The sequence below is a fragment of the Pinus tabuliformis genome, chromosome 3_2, assembly GCF_031772625.1.
Source record: "Pinus tabuliformis cultivar Carrire ecotype Pingquan chromosome 3_2, CPIR1, whole genome shotgun sequence".
Lineage (NCBI taxonomy): Eukaryota > Viridiplantae > Streptophyta > Pinopsida > Pinales > Pinaceae > Pinus > Pinus tabuliformis.
This window is the reverse complement of record NC_142302.1, coordinates 841,483,271-841,509,117: the sequence shown is the minus strand read 5'-3', so window position 1 is coordinate 841,509,117 and position 25,847 is coordinate 841,483,271. Positions and strand designations below refer to the sequence as shown.

The window sequence follows — 25,847 nt, the reverse complement described above, 5'->3', positions numbered from 1 at the left end:
TGTTCAATTTTTGGAACTCCTCAATGTGCTCCATTATTGAACCCTTTTGTTTGAGACTTATCCATTGGCTAAAAAAGGTGTTGCTTTTTGTATCCTCATAATGTACTACAAATTTTTCCGTAAAAATTGCCCAAGTGATAAATTTTTTACGAGAGCAAAGCCATTGATACCATACAAATTGATTTGGTTCCAAATATAAAGTTGCCATACGTACCTTTTGTGTGTTTTGCACATTATTGAGATCGAAGAATTGCTCCATCTGTAATATCCATGTGGCAGGATCCTTGCCATCAAACTTCCTCATATAGATTTTTGGAATATGGTGAGTCTTCGATCCAACATTACCGTCTATGGAATCATGATTAGCATTTCTTTTATTCTCCTCATGAATTTCCTTTAGTACCCTTTCACCCTTAGTGCCCATTTCTTGTAGCAACTTATTCATATTTACCTTCAGTTCGTCCATGTCTGTCTTCAAGTCTGTCTTCAAATCTGCCATGTCTCTCTTCAGTTCTGTCTTCGAATCATCCATCTTAGCTTCCATGCCCTTTATCTTATATTCCATGCCATTTATCTTACATCTGTTAGCTTTTGTGAGCGTGACATGTGTTGCACTTGTTCTTGTAATTTTGATATATCATGTAGCATTTCTTCCTCTTCTTCATGAGTCATGCTAGAGCTTTCAGGTTCCTTACTAGGTGTTTGCATTTTCTTTCGGGGCATCAGTTACCGATAATAATGCTCTACTATGCCCTTTGAATTCCTTCAAAATAAATTTTGAAACCAAGCTTAGGCAAAAATTTAAAAAAAATACACACCTTTTTTCACTTTGTATAAGCCTGATATTGACTCTGATGTATCTCTGTAACTTCAGATCATCCAGTTCTGAAATTGCAACCTGTATTAGCCTTCTGTGTCTTCTTTCCAATGCTACAAGTCTGACCCAAATTGGATTCTCCAAGGAAGAGTTATGTGAAATCTCCCACAGTGACTTTCTTTTAGACTAATTCAGTAGGGCGTACTTGTACGACGTGCCACGAGTCACTGTTTCAACCTTTGGATCTGAAACATCCATACAAGAAACTATAGTCTGTCCTCTTTTTGTAACATCTTATGAGATTTCAATCCGATCCCCAGAGCGAAAGTTATGACGATTTTCCCTAGGTCACCTGTTTTGAAAGTAATTCAGGAGTCTGCAAAAAGACCAACTTCCTCAGATCACATCTCCTCGAATATCGCGCTAAAAGCTCTGAAATTCGGACCCAAGGTTCAGCGCGATTTCTTCTCAAATGGGTTTTTTTTGCGACTTCTGAAACGTCACAGAAAAAACGTTATAGCGAAAATTCCATGACGACCTGTTTGGAGCAGCGAAACCCTAGAATCCAAAGCTCTGATACCAAATGTTATGAAACCAGCTCAAGAAAAGATAGAAAAGATAGATCAACGCCTTAGAATTCAGCCTCTTTGAGGGGGAAACCTCCTTTACATTACATAAATGAACAATTCTTGGATGATACAAATGACAAAACCTCCTTTCTATATATAGGAGTCTAAGGAGTCACAATATAACCGAGCCGACCTAAAAATAATAATATAAAGCCACAAAAATAACAATAGGGGGATTCTATGGGGCACAGAAATAACAACATGGGGGTAATAGGGGCACAAAAATATAAATAAGGGGTATAACTATAATAGTAATGGGGTAATCACTAGTATTATAGGGACCCAACATAGTGCTAGATGTGCCTAACTTTCTTTTTCTTCCCAATAACTCAACTTCCTAATGGAATTTAACATATTATCTATGGACTCAACCATATTAACATATTATCTACAGACTGAACTATATTAACATATCACCTACGGACTCAACCATATTTCCAGTAGTTGATTCATTTGCTCCTGCACCATTGAATATCTTTGAGAAAGTGCAATACATCTCATAATGTCTATTATTGTAGGCTGCCCTATATCTCTTGTAGTGTTAGAACATTACTACTAATCCATTTATTGATGATGGTAAGGAATATTAACATGAGCGACTTTATGGAACACCATTTAATGGAATTTAGTTACGTCTCAACCAAATCCAAATGATTTGGTAGAGATTACCTGTTAGAAAAACTGGAAAGAAAAGAAATGAATTAAATTAACGAGTAGCTCAGAGGTGAGAAAGCTACACCTCAAGACTGCACAAACTAGAGCATATGCTCTCATATTTAATTAATCAAAGATGAGACAACAAATGCATCTCAAAAGAATAGGGAGGTGAGAACAAACTCCTACAACCTAGGAACTAATCCTAACTTAAGGAGTTACATTATAATCATGTAACCATCTCTCCATTAATACAATATAATGTTAACTATTTTCAACTCTCCCCCTTAATGGAGAAAGTATTATCTTGAAGTCCTAACACCCTGCTAAAGAATTCAAACTTCACTTTCCCAAGAGGCTTTGTGAAAATATTAGCCATATTGTCACATGTTTTACCGTCTTCAATAAATATTTCATGTTCTTATGAAACATTGGATTGTTTGGTAGCTTAATGGAACTTTGGTTATACAATTGATGATGGTTTCTTCTTTTTCCTCTTCTCCTCCATCATGGAGAAGCCTCCTCAACTAGATAGCTTCACATGTCGTTGTTCATACTACGTCATACTCGGCTTCAGCTAAAGATAAAGAAACATATATCTATTTTTTTTGCTCCATGCTATTACCCTAGATATAATATTGAATGCATAACCCATGATAGATCATTAATCATCTAGGTTACCTGCCCAATCAAAGTTTGAAAAACCTGCGAAAGTAACGTCAAATCTATTAGTGTATAAAATACCATAATCACAAGTACCATGAAGATACCTTGGCACACATTTTTCTGCTACCCAATGAATTTCAGGAGGTTTAGACATAAACTGGCTCAACACACTAACATAGTTTGCTAAGTCTTGTCTAGTTGTACTAAGATATATCAGATTAACAATTAGTTGCCTATACAAAGTAACATCCACCCCCTTAAATCCATCATCTTTGCACAATTTCAAGTTCTGCTGCAAAGGTACTAATGTTATCTTACACTATTCCATTCTGAACTTTTTGAGTTGTCCTCTAACATACTTTCCTTGAGTAAGGAAATTCTCTCGAGAGTCTCTCCACACTTCTAGACCTAGACAGTAATGTAAACTTCCTAGGTCTTTCATCTCAAAAACCAGTGACATCTACACTTTGATTTCTTTGATTAATGCATCTGCATTACCTTTTATAATCATCTCATCCATATACAAGGAAATAAAAATTATCTTCCCGTGTTCATCATACATGGGATATATATTTGGATCATTCTTACTCCTAAGAAAACCATGTTGTAAGAAAAATGACTCAATCTCCTCATACCAAGACCAGGGTGCCTGTTTTAAACCTAAAAGGGCCTTTTTCAATCTACAAACTAAATTCTCGTGCCATTTTTTAACAAACCCTTTAGGCTGCATTAAATAAACCTATTCCTTTAAATAACCATTTAAAAATGTAGAATTAACATCTAACTAGTGTAGCTTCAACTGATGTTTTGTAGCTACAAAAATTAACATTCTAATATAGGAGAAAAGGATTCTTCATAGTCAATTCCCTCTTTTTGTGAATAACCCTTTGCTACCAGTTTTGCATTAAACTTTTCTATACTCCCATTTGTAGTAAATTTAGGTTTGTAAAGCCATTCTCAACCTATGGGTGTTTTTCGTTCAGGAAATTCAACTAGTTCCCAAGTATTATTTCTGATTATAGATTCAAATTCCTCATTCCCTGTAGCCTTCGTCTCATGAGATTGACTAGATTCTTTGTAATTTGTGGGTTCTATAACATCTAAAGTGTTTGACATTAAAGCATAGTCTTTCAATCTAGCTGGTAGTTGAGTCTACCTACCTGATCTTCTCAGTAAGGGATGCACCTCAAATCTGTCTCCTTCAAACCTTAGTGGGCTCGACATACTTATTAAATCACCTGCTTCTTCCCCTCTCTCCTTATGTTGTTGTTGTTGCTGCTGCTGCATGCCCTCAACGCTTTATTCCATCAACAATGGAATGTGACATTATTCAAGGCTATTCCCCTTATTTCCTTCCTCAGTCTGCTCATGAAACAGAACATCTCGACTCACAAATACTTTATTAGTCAATGGATTAAAAAATTTATAAGCTTTAAACTCAGTGCAATATCCTACAAAGATGCATTTTGTGGACTTAGGATCTAACTTTTTCCTATCATCCTTGGGAATATGGGAAAAGTATTTTGACCAAAAAACCTTTAAATGATTCATTGTAGGCTTATACTCATAAAGTGCTTCAAAAGGAGTTTTAAAATTGAGACATTTAGTTGGACTTCTATTTTTCAAGTATACTGCAATGTTAATGGATTCAACCCAAAAACCGTTAGATAGACCCTTACCTTCAAGCATATTTCGTGCACAGTCCACAAGGGTTGTGTTCTTGTGTTCTACAACTCCATTGTGATGCAGAGTGCGAGGTACTGTGAACTCTTGAAATACCCCATGATTCTCGCAAAATATGGTATTCATCCATCATCCTGTTCAATGTAATTGTGATAACATCGGATTTATACACCTTCTCCCTCATGTTAGCCAAATTGTCCTTTAGGTCCTTGACCCGTGCAATGAATCCAACAAATATTGATTCTCCTCCATCCTCATGGAAAACAACTTGCCTTTGAGTGGCAAGATGTGATTCATGTTCGGTATCCCGTAAAGGTTCTTGAGTGTAATCCATATCCCACTCAACAATTTACAGTCTCTAATATGTGGGATAATATTGTCTTTCACAAACATCTTCAATAACACTTTCGCCTTATTATCCCTTTTATCCCAATTCCGTATTAGAATTATCATACCACCTAGTGAAATGGTCGGCTTCTACTCATCGCTGCTAACGATCGACCAAATGCTCGATCCCTCAAGCAATGTTTGTAGCTTGAATTTCCAATTGGTATAATTGGTCCCGTCAATTTTGTTAGTCTCATTGAGATAAGATTCTATGAAATTGTTCATTTCGGACTAATGAGAATCCAAATCCCACGATCTTTAGTCGATTCTAACCAAGTGAAAAATTACAAGCTAAAAAAGAAACAATATCACAACATACAATAACATTTTGAAATGTCACAGATAGGTCTGGTCTGCCACCAATCCACCTAATATGCCTCTCATCTCGTCAATCTACAACCCATCAACCACAATCTATGGTTCCGCAACTCAGATCCGCCACCAAATTGGCAAAATCTGAAGATCAGAACCATAAAACCACGCCATAACCCTTTCTAGCTGAAAAAATGTGATTTCTAGTGGTGATAAAGAAATTTGCTCTAAGTAAGGGTCACATCATCTTGGGTTTGACTGTCATACCGCAATGATCATTGCTTCTGTCAGGCTGAATAACACAATGACATATTTATGCTTAGCTCGAGGTATGGTGAGACCTATGAGAAAGATAAACTTCTCGTGTGAGTAAAGTATGTCTCTCTCGACCACCTAGCTTTTGAAAATGTTAGCACTGAGGCTCCTTTGTTACCACTAGGGCATTGTAGCCACGGAGGCTATCTAGCCACGAAGGCTCTGTAGCCCCTAGGGCTCTAATGTAGCCAATATACATATACATAATTGAATTACTTCTTAATTTTACAATAATATGGTAGTCCATATATAAACTTACATACATACTCTATTCATATTAATATTTATATATTTTTTTAAAACTTTTCTTTTTTTTCTTAATCACATATAAATTATTAGAAATAAAGAACCTATAATTGAATTTTATTTTATTAATTAATTTAATTAAAATATATGTTTCCAAACTTAATTAAATATTTTTATCTGTATTAAAATCTCATTTAGGTAAAAAAACCAGATAGTCATTAATTTATTAGAGGGAGACATGTAATTTGACCAACAACCGCTCACAAATAATAAATAATATTTCAGCAATGGCATGTAATGGTGTCACGTCATTACACGCCACAAATAATGTCATTGGATTACACTCGGTCGTAGTTACTATCTAACGCGATCCAATTCACCTTATTTCTGGGCATATCCACCAGTTATTGCTTATTCTTAATGGGTTCTACTACCAAAGTCATGGAGTCTTGTTGAGGGGCCCGAAGTCGGGTCAACAACAAGGGGGATACCCACCCGGTCCGGAACCTGGTTGGCGGCTCCTTGCCCGTTTGGAGTAGCGGGTCCGACTGGGGGTAATGGGACCAGTTTCCCAATGTGATGGGTGTGTGTGTGTGCGTAGAGTCTGATGATATTAATCTACAGATTTTTCTAAACTAGTCTCGATTCTAACTGCTAAACTAACTCTATGTTAATGTAATCTAATGAAGAGAAATACATCTGATCTATGCTAACCCGGGGTGTTTTTCTTTTGTTTATGCGATCTAGAAAGATTTCTAACAGCAGCTGGTAATAAAGATCATTCAACTGATATCAGAATATAAACCAATAAAGATAAACCATTCTGCATAAGAAGTTAGGCAAAATAGTTGTGAACATCATATCGCATAATCAGTCTTCTATATGTTAAGCATGATTAAATGATCCCACCGTACAGAAGTGCCAAATGGTAATGCAGACATTCATACAATAACATATAAAGAACTCAACTACATATCACTTTAGGGATACTAGCAGAATCTAGTCAAGAGATAAAAGTACCATTTATGACTAACTTCGCCAATAAACTTCAAGTAATAATGATTTATTTCTACTTGTTCTAACATCTGCTAAGAGTACAGAAGTGCAACATCAGTAACAAATATTAAAATGCAAACATAAATAAATCTTGATCCATCTATTCATCAAAAACCTCCTCTGAGGGTGCAGAAGTGCATGTTCTGAGGATAAGTTTTTTGACAGATTTCCGGACCCTTCTCCAAAAACCATGAGAAGGGTTAAATACTACTAACTAATCAATCTTAATTACATGAAATTAGGGAATCGGCTTCAAATGACCGCCCTTTTACTAAAAGCAACTTTATTTCTAAACTTAAAATCTAATTTTTGACCGTTTCTGTATATTCTCTTTAGTGCTGTCAACAGTGCAACGTTTTCCTGGGAAGAGTCGGCTGGCCGCTTTCTTCTTTCGCTCTGGAGATAAAAGTGGAAATAACAGGAGCTGGCACTTCCTTCCGGCAGACCCGAAAATATTTTCGAAAACCTTTCTGTAGATGGGTGTATTCGCCACGTGTATACTTAGCATAACCCAGGTTCTTCTCGAACTGATTTTGCTGTTGTTGTTTTTGGTTTCCAGTCGTGCGAATGACTGAGTGGGTTAGGAGTCGTGCTGTATGGACATCCCCCTATTTTAAGAATTGTTTCCATTCTTTATTCCAGGTTTTCCTGAAGCGTCTTCCTTCTCATGCGCTTCTTTCTCTGCTTTACCAAGTTTGAGCTTCAGGATCTTTTCTGAACACACTGCTTTTGTGCGCCTTTGACTCTGAGTCCTGAATACTCTAATTTCATCAGTGCCGGTTGGCTGATAGTCTGGAATCCGCGGTTCTGCTGCATGCGGCATCCGTTTGCGGAGGCATTCTCTCTTTACTATCTGATTGGCGCTTTCCTCTTTCCCTCAGATGTTTCCTGCATATAAACTTATATTAGTTGCGTGTCTTGCAGTCTACGCAAAGAAGAAGGGAAATGAAAAGATTTGACGTGAAAGTATTAATCTCTAATGAATGCATAACCCTGACATTCATCATGACTTGACTCTTCGATAAATGTAATGCAATCATTCCTAGATACTCAAGCATGCGGTCATTAAATTTCTTCAAGGCGCGCACTTAATCCTGGGTTTATCGTGTGATAAGTCTTTTCAGATCGCAGATCGCAAATCGCTGCCATCGCAGATCGCAAATCGCAGATATCGCAAATTTTGTTTAATGGTTATGCCGTATAGCGCGATGCTTGCGATTTGCGATATCGCATATCGGCGATCGGCATTTCTCGAAGGTCTTCTTTTAAAGGGGCACGTGTGATGTATGCGACGCGATGAACTTCGCATCGCTCCTTCGCAGTCTTGCTTTTCGCGCTCGAGCAATGCTTCGGCCTTTCTTTGGGATGCGATTTAAGCCTTAGGGAGAGAAATACAAAAACTTTAGAAAAATATTTTTTGGGATTTTTGTTCAGGGTCCCCTCTTTGCTTGACGTTATTGCTAATGTCAAGTGAAGAAGGGGGGTTGTTGGTGACCACAACAATGGCGATTCACTGTGAAGAACCAGTTATCTCTGCTTGTTCTATTGCATTTGCACTTCCAAAACAGAAAAGTTTTCTTATGCCTAAATTTTGTTATGGACAGATAGAGTATTACCTTTTATCCTGTCAATGATGCTTCGTCACAACTTCTTATTTCATTCTGATTGTTTGTTTCCTCTGGGTTATTTCTTGTATTCATACCTAGTCATTACTCAGTCTTTTCAAAGACAAAATAAGGTCTTCTCTGCGTACTGGCTTTGTAAAGTACGCTCCTTTGTCGTAGGTAGAGCCTCTGCTGCCCGCAAGCGTCCATAGCCTCGACAGGGCTACCATGTTATCCAGCAATGATCCTTTTTCCTGCTTGAGGTTATTTACAACATTCCAGAGAAAAATCCTTTTGGCACTTTTTCTTTCTTTTTTAATTTTTTATTCTCTAAAGGACAATGTCTTGGTTTGGTGGCCAAATTATGACACAGTCATCCACTTGATTTACACTTTTGCTGAACAAGCTGGCTCGTGATGAGACCCCTTGTCTTTCGATTGCAACAATCTTGAGTCGTTGCCCTGTTTTGATCGACAGTAGTGGCAAAGTCAGCAAGTTATAATATCTGTGATCATGATAAGCCGGCTCGCGATGAGACCTCTTATTCTTTGAGATATAGTGTTTTCTTGGATTGTTTCTCTGGATGCTGCGATTCTCCTTAGCAGGGAGGAAGTCATTGTTTTTCCTTAAGAAAGCTCTGGACGACAATAATAGAGTTTAAGAACAACAGTTTTGCAGAGAATACTTATTTTGCTATCGATGATACTTTTCATTGCATTGGCATAAAACAATTTTTTGCCAAAAGTTACTTTCATCCCAGATTTCTTTGTAAAGTTGAAACTAACATCACATTCAGGCTAAAGTTAACTCTACCTGTCAATAATAAAAGTCAGATTTTTCGAAAAGTTTTGCTATTTATACAAGTGAAATCAAAATCTGATAGAGAAATGGTATGTTTCTTCATGAATACTATTTATGATCGTTCACAACCAACCCTATTTATGAAAAAAAAATGGAAAACTAACGTTAAAAAAAAATAAAATAAAAAAATTAAAATTATCCTACAAAAACAGAAGGATGACCTTCTATGGGAAATATATTTTGAGGATTTGTCCGTTTACAGACAGAGAATCTCTCCTGCCTGTCAAGTCCTGCAACACAAAAGTCAATGGGTCTATGACTTCTACGATTTGAAAAGGACCAAGCCATAGCTTCTAGAATTTCGTATGTTTGCCCTTTTCTTCGTGAGCCTTATCCCACTTCAAAACTAAATCACCCATCTGAAAGTTTTTTCTGGTCATTATGTTCGAATCAAAAGAGGATTTTATCAGCGCTTGGTGGTGAGCATGGGTTTTCTTGGCCTGCTCTCGTCGTTCTTCTAACTTGATTATTTCCATTTGCCTTAGTTGTAAGGGAGAAGTAGGTACTTCATCAATGTATTGCACTAAGGACAAGGAGGGAATGAGTAAGTGAGTAGGAAGAACTGCTTCTCTCCCGTAAACCAAATTAAAGGGAGAAGTCCTGATAGAGGCTTTCTTGGTAATTCTGTCTGCCCATAAGGCGTTTACCAGCGTTTTGTGCCAATTCTTTTGGTTTTGGTCGACTGTCTTTTTGATGATCCTGATTAGGTTCTTGTTCGTTGATTCAGCCAACCCATTACCTTGCGGATAGTAGTTGGCAGAATACTTTAGTTTGAACCCTCTTTTGAGTGCGAACTAAGTCATGGTATTTCCAGAAAAATATGAAGCGTTATCAAATATTAAGGCCGTTGGCAATCCAAACCTAGTAATGATGAACTGATCTATGAATTCAACAATGTTTTCAGAATTAGCTGTCTTGAGAGGAACTGCCTCTACCCATTTAGTAAAATAGTGAGTTGCAGTGAGGAACGATCTCACCTATTATGTCCAGGCCCCATTGGCTGAACGACTGTTCGATGTTAACCGGCTGCAGTGGCATGGATGACTTCTTTTGTTTCCCTGCAGCCGTTTGGCAGACTTGGCATTTTCTTACGTGATTGTACGAGTCTTTGAACAGCGTGGGCTAGTAGTATCCTGCACGTAAGATTTTGTGTGCGGTGGCTTCTCCAGCATAGTGTCCACCTGCTGGTCCATCGTGGAGTTCCTGCAAAACCTTTTCGGCTTCAGTTTTCTCAAGACATCTAAGAAGCACAGAATCATAGTTTCTTTTAAACAAGACATCATCTACGAGCTGATATTGTTTAGCTTTCAACCTCAGGGCTCTCTTTTTGATGTGATCCAGGTGAAATGGAGCATATCCGTTTTTCAGGAAATAAATGATGTCAGCATAAAATGATTCTGCGTCGTTTATGTAGAAATTTTGAATAATTTAACACATATTCACAGAGATTATCCTGATCATACAATTATAAGCGGAACATGTATAATACATAATCTCCTCTACGTTGATCATCAATTTACAGAAGCAGAAACATTCAGAGGCACATATAGAAGCATCAATCAAACTCATAAACATAGTATGTATCCCAGGGAAAGCATCTCGCTAAAAACCCCACAATATCTGTATATTATATTGATTGAGTCATGTAACATTACACAGCATAATACTTCTCACAAGTATCTCCACCTGTTACACACAATACATCTCAGATTTGATCTCCAAATCTCCCCCGCTGCTTGCCTGCCTCCACTGCTCAATACCTGCTCAAGAACTGATGAGAATAGCTTCCCAAACTCGTTTTTCACCTGCAAAATAGTCACTCACTCTTTGTGGACATGAGCAAGGCTAAAATGTGGGCCAAATACGTGAGAAAACTCATTGGCATACTCAATCCCTTGATTGTGCAAGATTTGATGCACAACTATAGTCACAACTGATAGCAATCTGATTCTCTACCACTTGTCCCTGTTGAACTGAACATGCACTCACATGCAACTGAGTTAACTGATGTATTCTTTAGTTGTATTATGAGTTAATAATTAGTTTAACAACTCATCATTAGTCTATCTGTAGTTAGACTAACTACAACTAGTTTAACTAAGTCAAACTGAACACAACTCCATCAACTGTACCTCCAGTCCACTAAACTCAACTCACTTGAGTTCTAACTGAAGTCATGCATGCAACAACTCAACTGACTCATAAGAAAAGCGTATTTCCTTCTGACAGCTGCATGTGCCACCTCTGTAGCTCAAACTGAAGTGCTCCAAGAGAATAAGATCAAGTTTATAGTCCAAATATTATTGTGAGATAATAATATTTGACTTTTCTATTTTTGACAGCCAGTCTAAAAATAGACTTTGATCACTCACACTGTGATTACTCACACTTTCATCAAAAATAGAAGTCCATCTATTTTTCCCAACTTGATCAATCATCCATAAACATAGACATGATCCATATGTCTAAAAATAGACATAGTCTAAAAATAGACTTGCGCCAAAAATAGCCTGCGGGCCCACTTAGTGAAGGCGACTCTTTTCACTAAGCTCCATCATCTTGTTGCAATCTCAACAAGAATCTCTTGTTGCACACTTTTCAACACTCCCTCTCAACAAGAAAGGCTTCCTCTCAAACCCGATCCTGTAACTCTGGAATGTTCTCCATGCAACACATCTGGCTGGTTGACTTGCTCTGTCATCAAAGTCTCTGACTGCTATTGCCTCTGTCGACTGAAACTCTGCATCTCTGTGCTCTTCAGTATCTGACTGCTCTAGCCTCTGTCACTTTGATCTCTGACTGCATCTGTGCTGCTGCTGGTTCTATCTCCCAGCATTGCATCCGCACTGCACCTCCCAACTGACCTCCCTGTTGGGATAGAAATATCCTCTGATGCTGAAGCTCTACCTGCTGCTGACAAGTGCTCCCTCTCTGACATCTGCGCTACTGCAACATCTCCATGCCTCTCGCACCATTGCACACCTCTCTGTGCCACCTAGCACTGTGCAAAACACTTGTGCCTCTCGCATTGCTACAGCCTGCTAGCTATGCACTGTCCTGGGATTCCCTGCACTGTCGCTCTCTCTGCTGCTCCATCCGCATCTGTCTCTACCCAATCAGTCAGTTCCTGCTACTACACATCTGGGGCTCCCGTAGCAAGGTCTCATCCAAGAGGTTGGGTAACTGAAGGATCCTGCCCCTCCTCCTTGGGATGATCAATCCGCATCACCCCACCTCCTACCTGGAGGTATGGCTGCATGCGATCCCTCAGCCCACCTGGCTTGAAGTTCCCCCCTACTGGAGGTCTCTGGATGAGTAGATGTCTCTACTCAATCTCCTCTCACCTTCCCCTGTTGTGGCTCCTCCACAATCTCCTGAAGCTGCTGCACCAATCGTGGCTCCTCCACAATCGTCTGAGACTTCTTCTGGCTCTGCATGTTGAGAGGTAATATACGCTCCCTCTCAACCACCAAGTCTCCATCAGTTGCCTTGCTGCTCAAGGCTTTGCATGCATCTTGAACCTCAAGAGCATATAGGTTCTTGACCCGTGAACCAATCTGCTTCACCTGTCTAGCGATGATGTGTCTAAGGAAAACCTTTCCCTTACTAAAGACCACATCATATCCTCTGTCTTCCAACATCGCGATCGACACCAAGTTTCTCTTCAGTCCTGGTACATACTTGACATCGGTCAAGGTAAGGCGAGCTCCATGCTCCCTCTGAAAAATAACTGTGCCTACACCTGAGACACTATACTTCTCATCATTACCCATCCCTATGAGTATCTGGAGATCTTTCTCCTCCAAAGTACTGAACAAACTTTTGTCACCGGTCATGTGGAAAGAAGCTCCACTGTCAAGAAACCAACCACTTCCCACCATGGATGAAACGATGCATGCGAAGAGTGTGAAGTCCAACTCAAACTGTGAAGCAAGTGAGGCTGCCTCACCTTCAGATCCTTCCCCGGATCCCTTCTTGGACTTCTTCTTTGGGCAATTAGTAGCATAATGACCCAAATCATGACAACGAAAGCATCTCACCTTCACCTTGTCAACCTTCTTCCCATCATTGGAAGAACTGGATTCGGAAAGAGAAACCTTCCCCTTCCCCTTCCTCGCCTTACTCGCTAAGGCATAGTTCTCCTCATCCTGCATGGATGAAGAACCATCTCTGGTGCTCCATCTAATCTCCTCCTGCATCAAATCCGACCATGGTCGTTCCCAATTTGGCAGTTTCTCCCTTCCATTCACCGAGTCCTGGTAGCTATGCCAACTCTTAGGAAGGTCAAGGTGTCCTAGACTCACCATCCTCATCATCAACAGTAACCCCCACACTTCCCATCTCATCTTGACACTGAGTGAACCTCGTGAGATACTGGGGCATACTATCTCCATTCTCAAACTGAATGTTTCTGAGTTTTACTCTTGCTTTGGAATTAAATTCGAATTCCACCAGCACAAAAACTCAACCGTTTCCGATCTAGAATTCGTGAGTACAAAATATTTCTCGTACAGAGATTGACTGTATGGGCTTTCACCAGATATTTCACCTTCCAAAGGAAGGATGAATCTAGAGGCTACCTGGCCCGATTACAGGCTCTGCCTAGAGAAATAGAATGTAAACACTTCCTGAATAGTGGATCTGATGATCAATCCTCGCTTGATATCCTGTAAAAATCTCTTCTACAAATCAAGCTGCTTCGATACCATGTAGAAATTTTCAATAATTTAACACATATTCACAGAGATTATCCTGATCATACAATTATAAGCGGAACATGTATAATACATAATCTCCTCTACGTTGATCATCAATTTACAGAAGCAGAAACATTCATAGGCACACATAGAAGCATCAATCAAACTCATAAACACAGTATGTATCCCGGGGAAAGCATCTCGCTAAAAACCCCACACTATCTGTATATTATATTGATTGAGTCATGTAACATTACACAGCATAATACTTCTCACAAGTATCTCTACCTGTTACACACAATACAGCTCAGATTTGATCTCCAAATCTCCCCCGCTGCTTGCCTGCCTCCACTGCTCAATACCTGCTCAAGAACTGATGAGAATAGCTTCCCAAACTCGTTTTTCACCTGCAAAATAGTCACTCACTCTTTGTGGACGTGAGAAAAGGCTAAAATGTGGGCCAAATACGTGAGCAAACTCATTGGCATACTCAATCCCTTGATTGTGCAAGATTTGATGCACAACTATAGTCACAACTGATAGCAATCTGATTCTCTACCACTTGTCCCTGTTGAACTGAACATGCACTGACATGCAACTGAGTTAACTGATGTATTCTTTAGTTGTATTATGAGTTAATAATTAGTTTAACAACTCATCATTAGTCTATCTGCAGTTAGACTAACTACAACTAGTTTAACTAAGTCAAACTGAACACAACTCCATCAACTGTACCTCCAGTCCACTAAACTCAACTCACTTGAGTTCTAACTGAAGTCATGCATGCAACAACTCAACTGACTCATAAGAAAAGCGTATTTCCTTCTGACAGCTGCATGTGCCACCTCTGTAGCTCAAACTGAAGTGCTCCAAGAGAATAAGATCAAGTTTATAGTCCAAATATTATTGTGAGATAATAATATTTGACTTTTCTATTTTTGACAGCCAGTCTAAAAATAGACTTTGATCACTCACACTGTGATCACTCACACTTTCATCAAAAATAGAAGTCCATCTATTTTTCCCAACTTGATCAATCATCCATAAACATAGACATGATCCATATGTCTAAAAATAGACATAGTCTAAAATAGACTTGCGCCAAAAATAGCCTACGGGCCCACTTAGTGAAGGCGACTCTTTTCACTAAGCTCCATCATCTTGTTGCAATCTCAACAAGAATTTCTTGTTGCACACTTTTCAACAGTTTAGGCTTACCTCATACGTGTGTACCTCTTCAGGCGATTCTTCGGGGATTTGCGATGCTCCGGCTAACATCTTGCAGAAGCCTTGGCCTCTTACGATGTGTGCCGGCTTGATTTCGAGGTCGTATTCTTGCAAGGTGGTGATCCAATTCGCTCTCTTTTCACCCACGTCTTTCTGAATCAGGAGGTTTCTTACCGCTGGGAATGGTACTATGACCTTGGTATGGGCCTTTAGCAAGAAGGGTCTAAAATATTTGACCGCTTTGAAAATGGCATACGCATGTTTCTCTACGTCCGAATATTTCAGCTCAGCACCTTGTAAGTTTGAGCTAAAGAATGCGATTGGGGCTTCTGCCTTTTCTTGGTTTGCCTGGGTCAAGATCGCAGCATAAGAATTTTCTGAGGCAAACGTGTATAAGATGAATGGTTCTGAAAAATTTGGGGTTGCTAGGGATGGAGCGTTGATGATGGCTTGTTTGATTAAGTTAAACGCTTTGTGCTCGTCTAGACCCCATTTAAAGTTTGAATTCTTTTTTATCATTTTTTGTAAAGGAGAAATAATACGTGAAAAATCTGGGACAAATCTTTTCACAAAATTGATCTGTCCTAGGAAAGATTGCATGGTCTTTTTGTTATGGGGCATGGATATCTCGGCAATTTCTTTGATTCTGTTAGGTTCAATGTGAATGCCCGATTTGGACACTATGAACCCTAGCAATTTTCCTTCACTCAACGCGAAAAAAGATTTCTTCGGGTTAAGCGAGATTCCATACCTTAAACATCTTTGAAAGATTTGCTTCAAATCTTTGAGATGGTCGCTTTGGTTCTTGGAGTACACAGTTATATCATCGAGGTAAATCACTACTGATTTATTGACTAACCCTTTGAACGCAATGTCCATAGCTCTTTGAAAAGTAGCGCCGGCGTTGATCAGACCGAACGACATCTTCTGATACGCGTAGGTACCCCATTTAGTTCGGAAGGTGGTTTTTAGCTGATCGTCTGGGTGTACCAGCACTTGATTATATCCTGAAAATCCATCTAGGAAAGACATCAATTCCGAGCCTGCTACAGCCTGTAATATTTGCTCCATAGGTGGGAGGGGAAAATTGTCTTTCTGACAGGTTTTGTTGACATTCCGGAAGTCGATGCAGATTCTAATATCTCCGTTTTTCTTCCTAACAGGTACCATATTGGATACCCATTTGGAATGTCTGACCGGGAAAATTATTCTGGCTCTCAACAACTTATTCAGCTCAGTTTTTATCTGATTTTCCAGGTTGGGGTGGATTTTCCTGAGCTTCTGTTGGACGGGTTTCTCGTTGTCAATCATAGGGATAGTGTGCTGAATGATAGAAGTGTTATAAGTTTTCAGCTCATCGTAGTTCCAGGCAAAGACGTTTTTGTACTGTCGTAGAAGATGGATGTATGCTGACTTTTCTTCAGGAGCCAGGCCTTGGCCTAGATTGACGTTTTGGGGTTTCTCTTCGGTTCCTATGTTCACTAATTCGTAGTTCAGAGTTGAACTGTAAAGTTTGGCGTTAGGTGACCTTTTGAACCGACTTTTTAAGTCATACAAATCTTCTAATTTGACCACTGATTTGGGTATAGCATTATCAGTGCCATTTTGTTGTATTTGGTGGTCATGATAGTCCTCGTCGATTATCTGGTTTGAGTAGGATCCTTCAGAGGTAAGGAAACTTACGATGTCTGGGTCGTCGTTGAATACTCTCCAGTTGGTGATGTTGTCAGGGTAGACGGTTTCAAAATTAATTCTATGGAAAACCTATCTGGACTAAATTCTTCGGAGGGGATGAGTCTGGAGGCTACGTTTGCTAGCAGGTCTGCGCTTGCATTGTGAAGTCTTGGGATTGATGAAATATTGAATGTTGTAAAATGCGCAGTGAGATCTTGCACTAAAGATTGATAGTGCTTTAAATGACTAGACAAGCAGTGTATGGTGTTACGTACCTGTTTGACGACGATCTCGGAATCTCCAAAGACTTGAAGATATTTGACGTTGCAGCCGATTGCTTTGTATAGGCCTTGCACCAAGGCTTCGTATTCCGCTGTGTTGTTCGTGCAATCGAACTCCAGCCTGGATGTGAGCATGGTCTTATTTCCATCCGGGCTAATCAAGACGCATCCTGCTCCCGCTCCCTCATTGGACTTAGAGCCATCAAAATATAATTTCAAAAATAAAGAAGTATTTACAGGGTTATCTCAGAAACTAACACATTTTGAATCATTAGTCTGAGAAAAGTTTTCTACTTGGGACACGACTGAATTTTCTAAATATGGTGATATGTGAGCATTGAAATTTCCAAGGAAAGAGTCTACCGAGTAGTTGCCTATGATGCTGCTGTTGTATGCTATGGCTTCGTTCTCTCCCTCCAAATCCGTCACTATGTACTTTTGGTGCAGTTCTCGTTCAACCTTTATTTGATTTGGCTTCCCGTTGAAGGGTAACCACATGTGTGACCAGTCAGTCGAAAAGTATCCGTGGAGCTTCTCGGACCAATCCCTGCTAAGAATTAGACCATAAAATTCGGGGATGTCAGCAACTAGAATATCGATGACCTGGCATACCTTGGGGTTGGACGACAGTCTTATGTTCACTTGATTAAGTTCGCCTATCACTTCGACTTGTGATCGATCAAGTTGAACTATGCGCACTGCGGATTTTTGCGGTTGAACATTAAGTTTGGCACATATTGACTTGGGTAGAATATTGGTTGAAGCACTAGAATCAACCAAGCAGTTATGCACGTTTCTGTTAAAGATCTCATAAGTGAGGAGGAAAGGAGGAGTGTGAGATCTAGACCTCCCTCCAATCAAAGAAATGTCATTTGGATCGATTTTATTGATCGCGTTGATTGGGGGTCTTCCTATATTATGGGAAGCTATAGCTGTAGCTAGAGGTGCAGTAGGTACGGCGTGTAACTCTTTCATCATGATCTTCTGTTGGTGTTTCAATTTGCTCAACTCGTACAGGGTGATATTAGCCCTAGTCTTCTTCATGTCGTCGATGATGTTATACTCCATTTCATCCGACACTATTAGTGTCTTTGATGGAGGCGATTGCTCTGATTGGACTGGACTAAATGAGGTCGCTTTATGGGTTGTCTTCTTTGTTGCGACCTTTTCTTTTGCTGGAGGGCTTGCGCCCTTCTGTTTTGGGGTAGTCTGGGGAGGATCAAGTTGATTTCTGCTTCGTGTGCTAACCGGAAGTGCTTCTTGATCTTCCTCTTGTGGGAGGATGAAATCCCACATTCCTTGCAGTTCCACCACTTCTTCGTCGTGGGTCTGCGTTTCGATGGTGCTCTCTTCTTCTTCTTCTTCAGATTCCACATTTGAGACCACGTTGGGTGGCTTCGTCTCCATAGGGGGATTTCTTTTGAAATTCCTAAAAGGCTTTCTTGGGGACGATTCTCCTACTTGCTTTCTTATGTCAATCATCTCATTAGACATGGATTTCAAGACTTTTTGTAATCCTTCCATGTCGAAAGGATCCTTCGTTTGCTTCTTCTTGGTTTCTTCTTTGAAAGAGATTTTCTTAGATTTACGCTCTTCGATTGTAGATCTCTTTTCTAGGGCTACTACGCATCTTTCAACTGCCAATGCCTCAGCCAAGTTTTCAACTAAGGTTGTCTTGCTTGCCCTATCTACGAAGATGGCCAAGTTTGAAGGTAAGGCCGTGATGTACCATTCGCATCTTACCTCCTCGCTGGGCTGGGAAGCAGCGGGGATTTTATTGAGGATCTTGTTGAACCGTAAGTTAAAATCTTTAATGGGTTCCCTAGCCTCAGCTTTAAGATTGGACAGATCGTTGATCAGTGTCGCTGTCGATCTATCATCGCCGAATTTGGTGAGAAATTGATTTTGAAAAATATCCCAGCTGGTGATAGATCCGGAGGGTAGCGAAAAGTACCATGACCCGGCTGTCCCTTGCATCGTATAGGGGAAGAGTCGGACCACGGCATCTTCGTTGGTGGCCCCGTTGAGATTAACAGAAAGCATGAAATTATTGATATGTTCTTCAGCTAGCATTCCAGTTTCTGGATTGAACTTTGGTAACCACTTCTCAGGATGTGCAGGTATTGGACTCAGGGGTGGAGGCATTAAAACCGCCCCAGGGTTGTTCCATGGAGATTGTGCCATCGCTGAGTTGCTGGTTAATAAAAGTGCAGAAGATGATCTTCGAGGTTGAGAAGATAGAGATGTTACGATCTTTGACGATTGTGGAGGAAGGGTTGCGGAAGATGGATGAGTGATTTGAGGTGGAGATGTGGGTGGTTGACTTCGCGGAGAGGGAGTTGAAATGGACGAGGTGGATGAAAGAGTCTCTCTGTCAGACTCTTGAAGTGCTTTCCTTGCTCTTTTCCTAGTGGGGAGAGGGATTTCAGTTGGCTGAATGCCGAACTTTTCACTCTTCAATCGGGTCAGGGGATGAGCAGGGTTGTATTGCGAAGTCAAGCTGCCTTTAGATTTATCAGATTTCTGGTTAAAAATAGAGAATCCCTGGAGTTTACGGATCAAGGTTTGAACTTCAGGGGGATCGACAATAAGTTGTTCTGATGTATCGGGATGTATAGTAGCGGTGGATGTCCGAGCGACTTCCAGTTCCGAGTTTAGTCGTACCGGGGAAGTCGGGGAAGTTGGTGAGGGTGATTTGCTCTTAGAATGGTATTTGAATTTTGAATTATGCGCCATTCATAGCTCGGCCATCCTTCTAGCGCCAGAAATGTTGAGGGGCCCGAAGTCGGGTCAACAACAAGGGGGATACCCACCCGGTTCGGAACCTAGTTCGCGGCTCCTTGCCCATTTGGAATAGCAGGTCCGAATGGGGGTAATGGGACCAGTTTCCCAATGTGATGGGTGTGTGTGTGCGTAGAGTTTGATGATATTAATCTAGAGATTTTTCTAAACTAGTCTCGATTCTAACTGCTAAACTAACTCTATGTTAATGTAATCTAATGAAGAGAAATACATCTGATCTATGCTAACCTGGGGTGTTTTTCTTTTGTTTATGCGATCTAGAAAGATTTCTAACAGCAGCTGGTAATAAAGATCATTCAACTGATATCAGAATATAAACCAATAAAGATAAACCATTCTGCATAAGAAGTTAGGCAAAATAGTTGTGAACAACATATCGCATAATCAGTGTTCTATATGATAAGCATGATTAAATGATCCCACCGTACAGAAGTGCCAAATGGTAATGCAAACATTCATACAATAACATATAAAGAACTCAGCTACATATCACTTTAGGCATACTAGCAGAATCTAGTCAAGAGATAAAAGTACCATTTATGACTAACTTCACCAATAAACTTCAAGTAATAATGATTTATTTCTACTTGTTCTAACATCTGCTAAGAGTACAGAAGTGCAACATCAGTAACAGATATTAAAATGCAAACATAAATAAATCTTGATCCATCTATTCATCAAAAACCTCCTCTCAGGGTGCAGAAGTGCATGTTCTGAGGATAAGTTTTTTGACAGATTTCCGGACCCTTCTCCAAAAACCATGAGAAGGGTTAAATACTACTAACTAATCAATCTTAATTACATGAAATTAGGGAATCGGCTTCAAATGACCGCCCTTTCACTAAAAGCAACTTTATTTCTAAACTTAAAATCTAATTTCTGACCGTTTCTGTATATTCTCTTTAGTGCTGTCAACAGTGCAACGTTTTCCTGGGAAGAGTCGGCTGGCCGCTTTCTTCTTTCGCTCTGGAGATAAAAGTGGAAATAACAGGAGCTGGCACTTCCTTCCGGCAGACCAGAAGATAGTTTCGAAAACCTTTCTCTAGCTGGGTGTATTCGCCACGTGTATACTTAGCATAACCCAGGTTCTTCTCGAACAGATTTTGCTGTTGCTGTTTTTGGTTTCCGGTCGTGCGAATGACTGAGTGGGTTAGGAGTCGTGCTGTATGGACATCCCCCTGTTTTAAGAATTGTTTCCGTTCTTTGTTCCAGTTTTTCCTGAAGCGTCTTCCCTCTCATGCGCTTCTTTCTCTGCTTTACCAAGTCTGAGCTTCAGGATCTTTTCTGAACACGCTGCTTTTGTGCGCCTTTGACTCTGAGTCCTGAATACTCTAATTTCATCAGTGCCGGTTGGCTGATAGTCTGGAATCCGCGGTTCTACTGCATGCGGCATCCGTTTGCGGAGGCATTCTCTCTTTACTATCTGATTTGCGCTTTCCTCTTTCCCTCAGATGTTTCCTGCATATAAACTTATATTAGTTGTGTGTCTTGTAGTCTACGCAAAGAAGAAGGGAAATGAAAAGATTTGACGTGAAAGTATTAATCTCTAATGAATGCATAACCCTGACATTCATCATGACTTGACTCTTCGATAAATGTAATGCAATCATTCCTAGATACTCAAGCATGCGGTCATTAAATTCCTTCAAGGCGCGCACTTAATCCTGGGTTTATCGTGTGATAAGTCTTTTCAGATCGCAGATCGCAAATCGCTGCCATCGCAGATATCGCAAATTTTGTTTAATGGTTATGCCGTATAGCGCGATGCTTGCGATTTGCGATATCGCATATCGGCGATCGGCATTTCTCGAAGGTCTTCTTTTAAAGGGGTGCGTGTGATGTATGCGACGTGATGAACTTCGCATCGCTCCTTCGCAGTCTTGCTTTTCGTGCTCGAGCAATGCTTCAGCCTTTCTTTGCGATTCGATTTAAGCCTTAGGGAGAGAAATACAAAAACTTTAAAAAATATTTTTTGGGATTTTTGTTCAGGGTCCCCTCTTTGCTTGACGTTATTGCTAATGTCAAGTGAAGAAGGGGGGTTGTTGGTGACCACAACAAGTCTGAAGAAAGTTTGCCACTCCTTTATGATAAGCGGCATGCCCACCGATTCGTAATATTTAAAGAAGATGTGAAATACATCGATTCTGTGAATAAGAAGAATCTGCAAATCTCAACATAGTCATTGATTTATTAGATGGAGATATGTAACAAATAAATAATATTTATTAATTTTACAATAATGTTATGCTCCCTATATAAGCTTACATGCCTATTCTATTCATGTGAATATTTATATAATTTTCTAAAACATTTTTATGTTTTTCAATTTTCTTCACCAAATATAAATTATTAAAAATAAAACAACTTATAATTGATTTTTACTTCATTAATTAATTTGATTAGGATATAAGATTCTAAACTTAATTAAATGTTATTATTGGTAAAAGTTGTAGTTGGCTTTTGTTACATTAATTAATCTGATTAAAATGTAAGATTCCAAACTTAATTAAATATTTTTATCTGTATTAAAATCTCATTTAGAAAAAGAATCCCAACATAGTCATTGACTTATTAGATGGAGATATGTAACAAATAATATTTCTTAATTTTACAATAATGTTATGCTCCCTATATAAGCTTACATGCCTATTCTATTCATGTGAATATTTATATAATTTTCTAAAACATTTTTATGTTTTTCAATTTTCTTCATCAAATATAAATTATTAAAAATAAAACAACTTATAATTGATTTTTACTTCATTAATTAATTTGATTAGGATATAAGATTCTAAACTTAATTAAATGTTATTATTGGTAAAAGTTGTAGTTGGCTTTTGTTACATTAATTAATTTGATTAAAATGTAAGATTCCAAACTTAATTAAATATTTTTATCTGTATTAAAATCTCATTTAGAAAAAGAATCCCAACATAGTCATTGACTTATTAGATGGAGATATGTAACAAATAATATTTCTTAATTTTACAATAATGTTATGCTCCCTATATAAGCTTACATGCCTATTCTATTCATGTGAATATTTATATAATTTTCTAAAACATTTTTATGTTTTCAATTTTCTTCATCAAATATAAATTATCAAAAATAAAACAACTTATAATTGATTTTTACTTCATTAATTAATTTGATTAGGATATAAGATTCTAAACTTAATTAAATGTTATTATTGGTAAAAGTTGTAGTTGGCTTTTGTTACATTAATTAATTTGATTAAATTGTAGGATTCCAAACTTAATTAAATATTTTTATCTGTATTAAAATCTCATTTAGAAAAAGAATCCCAACATAGTCATTGACTTATTAGATGGAGATATGTAACAAATAATATTTCTTAATTTTACAATAATGTTATGTTCCCTATATAAGCTTACATGCCTATTCTATTCATGTGAATATTTATATAATTTTCTAAAACATTTTTATGTTTTTCAATTTTTTTCATCAAATTTAAATTATTAAAAATAAAAGAACTTATAATTGATTTTTATTTCATTAATTAATTTGACTAGGATATAAGATTCTAAACTTAAATAAATGTTATTATTGGTAAAAGTTATAGTTGACTTTTATTAAATTAATTAATTTGATTAAAATGTAAGATTCCAAATTTAATTAAATATTTTTATCTCTATTAAAATCTTATTTAGAACAAAAATCCCAACATAATCATTGACTTATTAGATGGAGATATGTAATTTGAACCAATAATATTTCACGCCACTAATGATGTCATTGGATTACACTCGGTCGTAGTTACTATATAACGAGATCCTCTTCCAGTTTATCTCCACCAATTCACATTATTTGTGGGCGTACTTGTGTGAATTATTGTTGTTTAGTAATGGCAAGGGCGGTTCTGTTTCTGTTTCTGTTTCTGGTGCTGGCAGCCTTGTGGGCTTTATCAGTGAATGCAACCCGCAAGTCTCCTGGATTTACAGACAAAGACCTCGAGTCTGAAGAAAGTCTGCGACTCCTTTATCATAACTGGCGGCCTCGGCAACGCACCCCGAGAAATGCATCTGATGAACGATTCGAAATATTTAAGAGCAATGTGAAATACATAGACTCTGTGAATAAAAAGAATCTTACGTACAGACTTGGATTGAATAAATTTGCGGATCTGAGTCACGAAGAATTCAGAGCAATGTACTTTAAACCGATGAACATGCAAGGGATGGAGAAACTCAAGAGAAGGGGACTGAAGAATGTATCATTCACGTCCCAGAACTTGAACAGGTTGCCAGCGTCTTTTGATTGGAGGCGTAGGGGAGCGGTATCGCCTGTGAAGGATCAAGGCGACTGCGGTATGTATTATGAGAGAAATAATTTCAATTTCGAATGGTAGTTGTTGGGCATTTTTTCCCTGGTGTCTCGTGCATACTGTTTTTTTTTGGCCTTGCAGGTGCTTGTTGGGCATTTTACACTGCAGCCGCTGTAGAGGGCATCCACTTTCTCAGAACAGGCAATTTGCTTAGCCTATCAGCGCAGCAATCCCTAGATTGCAATCCCTCGGGCTATGATTGCGATATCGGAGGGCACGCTGACGCTATCTTCGAATATATAATACAGACCGGAGGGTTGATCACTGAATATCGGTATCCCTATCAGGGTTTCAAAGGGCCATGCCGATTCTCAGAGGTACAATAACAAGTTTTAATGATTAATACTAAGATGGATTTGTGCATCAAGATAGTTAGATATTGTTAAATATTAATATTTATAATAATAATAATGTTAGATATCATGAAATAATAATATTTATAATAATAACATTATTATAATTGGATAAACAATCAAATCATTGTGTTGTTTTGTTTTGATATAGATTGGAAATCCAGCAGCAGCTATTAATGGCTGGCGAAATATCGACGATAACGATGAAGCAGTTCTCAAAGAGGCAGTAACTCATCAACCTATATCTGTACCAATTGCCGCAAGTGTGGACTTTCAGCATTATACGGAGGTAAGTGGTTACCATTTTTAACATTTTACATTGTTTTTGAGAATTAATAAAAAAGATATAAATAATTTAGCTAAGTGTAGTTAACCAAATTTTGTTTGTTAATCAGGGAATATTTACTGGTCCATGTAACACAGAAATTGATCATGGAGCTTTATTGGTTGGATATGGCATCCCAACTACAGGAAGAAATAAGGGAATTAAGTTTTGGAGACTCAAGAATTCTTGGGGAGAACACTGGGGAGAACAAGGATATATTAGATTGTTAAGAGACCTTGAAAATGAACCAGAAGGGATGTGTAATATTACATCTGCTCCCATGATCCCAGTAATATGAAGAATTGTAGCAATTGCCATGACAAAAGTTTGCAACAAGAAAAATAAGATACAATAGTATGAAGATTTACAGTTTATTTTATTAAATATAGCTTATTTTATAGAAGTTTAATAGGTAAAACATATTATTAATTTATTTTGTAAAAGTTTAATGTTTAGAATACATTATTGTATTGCATTATTATTGGCAATGCATTAAAATAGATTTTATTAGAAAATCTCTTGTCTTTTTTGTAAAATGTATATGAGTGTGAAAAGAATGAAATGATAAAAACATTTATATTACTTCTAATTTTTTAATTTAGAGTTATTTTCAAAAATAAATAAATTTTTGATAGAATGTGTTTAGAGGACACTATGTGGAGCAAGTGGAGCCCCCCACCTTCAAGAATGAATTACATTAGATGGTGGGGGTGGGGTGGCCACCCCTATACATGGAGATGCATGCAGTTTTATTTCCAGTAGATTTCTTAGCTTTATGTTGTATGGTGCCTCTAATAACATGTGATGGCCAACTTATGATCGTTGATAGTCTTTTGTGTTATAATTATCAGAAGAAATTCTAGTTATGTTGCAATTATTAAATTTTACTCTACAGGGAGATGGTCAAAACTAT

General features: G+C 38.4%; 1 protein-coding gene across 1 annotated transcript; it reads left to right on the top strand.

The window, feature by feature from the left end:
• The first annotated feature begins 23,749 nt into the window (after positions 1–23,749).
• On the top strand, positions 23,750–25,275 carry LOC149183286 (KDEL-tailed cysteine endopeptidase CEP2-like). The gene is made up of 4 exons (XM_089414905.1): positions 23,750–24,239; positions 24,338–24,573; positions 24,761–24,898; positions 25,005–25,275. The coding sequence occupies exons 1-4, from the start codon at positions 23,777–23,779 to the stop codon at positions 25,230–25,232; spliced, it is 1,065 nt and encodes a 354-aa protein (XP_089271031.1). The 5' UTR covers positions 23,750–23,776; the 3' UTR covers positions 25,233–25,275.
• The last annotated feature ends 572 nt before the right edge of the window (positions 25,276–25,847 follow it).

Bases quoted from the DNA above. Each gene is read 5' to 3' on its own strand.
- LOC149183286 (XM_089414905.1), top strand. From the start codon at position 23,777: ATGGCAAGGGCGGTTCTGTTTCTGTTTCTGTTTCTGGTGCTGGCAGCC. The intron at 24,574-24,760 runs GTACAATAACAA...GTTTTGATATAG, and splicing joins GGCCATGCCGATTCTCAGAG to ATTGGAAATCCAGCAGCAGC. The intron at 24,899-25,004 runs GTAAGTGGTTAC...TTTGTTAATCAG, and splicing joins ACTTTCAGCATTATACGGAG to GGAATATTTACTGGTCCATG.